We start from the raw sequence: 4,226 nt of genomic DNA, 5'->3' as shown, positions 1-4,226 counted from the left end.
TTCAGAAGGCTCCTAACCGCGACGAAAGGCAAAACATGGTGGGGAAGACGCGAGCCCGGAAGCTGTACACCGAAATGCTGACGAAGCCGCATTGCCTGGTAATGGACGACGAAACCTACGTCAAAGCGGACTTTCGTCAGCTGCCGGGCCTGTTGTTCTTCTCCGCAGAGGACAAATTCAGCGTTCCGGAGGAGATTCGCAAGCAGAAACTATCCAAGTTTGCCAAAAAGTACATGGTGTGGCAAGCGATCTGCTCTTGCGGAAAGCGGAGCGCCCTCTTCGTGATGACCGGCACGGTAAATGGGCAGGTTTACCTTAAGGAGTGCCTACAGAAGCGCTTACTACCACTATTGAAGCAGCACGAGGGCCCAACCATCTTCTGGCCGGATCTCGCTTCGTGCCACTATTTAAAGGACGTGTTGGAGTGGTACGAAGCCAACGGGGTCACCTTCGTGCCAAAGGAAATGAGCCCGCCCAACGCGCCGGAGCTTCGCTCAATAGAGAAATATTGGGCGATTATGAAGCAGGCCCTCCGGAAGAACCCAAAAGTTGTCAAATCGGAGGCGGACTTCAAGAGAAAATGGATTTCTGTTCAAAAAAAACTACAACCTGACGTTGTACAGAAACTTATGGACGGGTAAAGAGGAAGATGCGAGCATACGGGCTTGGGCTCGAAGTATGAATAAAAAGAAAATGCCAAAAGTTGTTTAATAGTTTTTATTTTACTGTCTAAAATTTTCAAAAGGATCGGTCTACTGGGCGAATTTCTACAGCGTTTTTTCCGTGATGCAATTTGATGTGACACACCCTTTATATTGTAAAAAATAATAACGAGCGTTGTCTACGAAAGTTTGAGCCTCGCGCGCGTTTGGTAGGTCTGGACTATGTTAATAGTGAACACTGGCAGAATACTGATACACAATGAAATTTTATATGGGGTCTGAAGTGGAAACTGGAATGGGGATAGCTCAATCAGAATTGTCGTAAACTATCTTATCATAAGATGGTTATATCGAGTATTTCTGAATAGTGGCTGATCTCTAATATGTTCTTAGTTGACACTTTTAGATATTGGGTTAAATTCCCAATCAGTCAAGGATCTTCCCGGGTTGGAAATTTTCTTGACAGGCCTTGTGAAAGCTTTGGATCTGAAGTTGAGACTATGATTATGTTAATGTCGATACGGATTGAAACATTGTTTTTTTTTACAGTTTTCGCCAATTTATAATGTTCGATTAATAGAAATTCATGCCTGCAACAGAGTCAGTTCGTTTTTGTTTTTGCTTTATAATGCTGGTCTCTTAAATGTTATGCAAACATACATACTATCTTTAAGATAAATCGACCTGTTCAAACCTTTGTAGGGGTATGAGGTGGGTCATCATCATCATCATCATTATTCCCCTCTTGGGTGATTTTTCGATTTTCAGAACACTCAAACTTTGTTGACTGCTTTGCGTCACTCTCGCTCAAGTCCAATTGAGCTGATATTTAGCATAGGGTGTTTTTTCGAGGTGGTGAACATTTTGTATAGGGTAACTTTTTGAAATTTTAGGGTCAATTTTTTCCCATACATCCATTGGCACCCTAATGTACATATTTTGAACCCTAGTGAATAAATCTATTGTTTATTTTGAGCCCCTCAATGTAATTTACTGAGTATTCTGGCGAATGATGAAGAAAAAACAGAATGGAAAAATGTAGTTATCCTCCAATACTTCACAACAGCATGGAGGAAAACTAAAAATCTCTTTGAAATTTTCCATGGTATTAGAAAATATTCATGAAACGTACCATATTCGATTCAAATTCAAATTTGGTGTGATTCAACTTCAAATGTAATTCGATATCACTAATTTAGGTCGAATGTAAAATAAATTGGGTACATAACATTCATCTGCTATTGAAATTTTCGTATGAATTCTCTAGATAAAAAACACAGAAACACATACAGAATATTTTAAGATAACTGAGAACATGTCAGAGCGATGAGAATGTGTTCACTCAAACAGCCAATGCCATCGGAACAGATGGGAACATAACGCAAACAAAATTGCATTCGTCGGAACGGCAAATGCATGCTGTACAAGATACAAATACATATTGTTGGATAAGAAAAATAGATGCTGCAACCGAACGAACGAGAACAGGTGTGCGGGAGAAAGCAGCAAGAGAAGCTGCAGCAACAAATCAGATGCAAACGATCAATCAATTACTACTGTTTACCGTTTGGTGGTGGATTCGTTGTATGCAAAACCGTTCCGAACCATCGATTGCCACAGAGAAGCGAAAAAAAAGTAATAAAAATGACAAAAAAAAAACAGACAAAAATGCATGGCCGATTCACCACATGTCATTCATCTTCGGAGATATTTTTCCCATTTTCGTGTGGGTGGTTTCGCCATTCTCAATTCGGAATGAAGCATATAATCTCTATCAATGCAGCGGAGGAGACACAGTTCGCAAACAGTCCTAGTTCGAACCGGCTGATCAGCTAGGAGGTTTCGGTTCCAAAAAAAAAAAAAAACGAGCAGTACACCGGAAGACAGTCGTGAAATTTCGGCGATCCAACGGAAAGGACCGTGTTGAAACAGTGTGACAGAATGGAAACCATGGTATGTGTACAGAAAATAGAATCTGTCAACGCTCATTCGGCTCTTTTGATCTCAGATATTATGTTCTGCGCTGCTATTGGCTTTTGGGTCGCACATTAGTCACGCTGTGTTCACCGAACAGGACGATTCGCAACGATTCGAGTCTATTCAGGATACTCAGGAAGCACATTCACGACACATTGATAATGAGGGGCTTACGCATACCGACGAAACCCAACCCAGGATGCAGAGACGGTCCATGTCTTGGACCCAACAGGTGGCCAATTATGCCGCGATCGCTGCCGTGGGATCGGTCAACCAGAAGAACCTCCAGCCACCCGTTCGCAACGATACGGAAGAGGAATCCGTTCAATTGTCGGATGAGGAAAAAGTCGCTCCGATGAAGAAACCGATGAAGGGACAAAGCTCCAAACCGATCCATTTTCCCCACACCGGTAAGCCCAACAGGAAGCCATCCGGGCATAAGAAACCTCATCCGAAACCGACCGGTGACAAACACAAGCACCGTCGTAAGCCCACCGCTTCACCGACGAAATTTATCACCGTTGTCGTGCCCCACTCATCCCAGAACGACTGGTATGCGCCCCAGCATCTATCGCTGATGCACAACGACGTCTCCTTCGACGGCCCTGAGGTGCACTTTACCAAAGCTAGCGGGCCTCACGGGGCTTCTACCTTCAATGAGGCCACACCTCAGATGCCTCAGTTCGCCGACAGCTGGCACGAACCGCAACATCTGCCGATAATGAACGGCGGGGTTCCGATGGATACACCGGAAGTGCAACAGGTCAAAGCTGCCCATTTGAGTGCACTGGCAGCAGCCAGTGGGTCCCGGACGCGGTATTATATGCCCCGGTGGTATCGACAGATGTATTAAATCACAAGCAAAACGTTGCCTCTCAAAGACTTAGATTCGCACACACTCGAATAATGTTGTAAATATTTAGAGTAAATGTTAGAGATTTATCCACAGCTTATATTTTAAGTTATGTCTGATTTATGTAGAATAATTTCACAGGAGAAGAATAAATAGAATTCGATTCTGTGACACGAGCACAGAGAGCTGCCAATCAACAATTTAATCCATTCCCCACCACATCGTAAGCTTATTAATGTCTATCGGATCGTCCCCTGCCTTCCCAACCAAGCGAACACGGTTGAAAGCCTCCATCTCATCAGGCTGCAACCGCTGCTGCAGCAGATCACACGATTTTCCACATCCGATGACGTCGAGCTGAGAGCAAATGATTTGCGTTTGTGCATCGATTAAGTGGCACTCTATCCCATGCCATGCCAGCGTGTTTCCCATCCAACAGCCGCCTCCCGTCACCAGTGGCTGCGGAGAACAACTCAATTTACGGTGTCAAGAAGCCCCCGAGGAGCCCAAGCAAGCAAGAGGAAGACGAGGAGAAGGAGTGCAGCCGATCGGAGACAGACAGTCCATTTGCATCTTCGAAGCCACACGACTTCTCTGTGACCACTTCTCCCACAAACGGAGGAGACAGACGCGGATGATACACACGGAACGACGATGTGGGCGGATGAAAGTGAGTGCTTGCGATGAAAGGCAGTAGCTCTAGCAGTGATGCACACTGATGCACTGATTGCGAA

The 4,226-nt window shown here is 44.6% G+C and overlaps 1 protein-coding gene across 1 annotated transcript; it reads left to right on the top strand.

Annotated features, from left to right (window-relative positions):
• The first annotated feature begins 2,538 nt into the window (after positions 1–2,538).
• On the top strand, positions 2,539–3,622 carry LOC129762544 (uncharacterized). Its single transcript, XM_055760931.1, has 2 exons — positions 2,539–2,615; positions 2,671–3,622. The coding sequence occupies exons 1-2, from the start codon at positions 2,604–2,606 to the stop codon at positions 3,490–3,492; spliced, it is 834 nt and encodes a 277-aa protein (XP_055616906.1). The 5' UTR covers positions 2,539–2,603; the 3' UTR covers positions 3,493–3,622.
• The last annotated feature ends 604 nt before the right edge of the window (positions 3,623–4,226 follow it).

Source organism: Toxorhynchites rutilus, chromosome 1 (genome assembly GCF_029784135.1).
Source record: "Toxorhynchites rutilus septentrionalis strain SRP chromosome 1, ASM2978413v1, whole genome shotgun sequence".
NCBI classification, from domain to species: Eukaryota; Metazoa; Arthropoda; class Insecta; order Diptera; family Culicidae; genus Toxorhynchites; species Toxorhynchites rutilus.
This window is presented reverse-complemented; position numbering and strand designations above follow the sequence as displayed.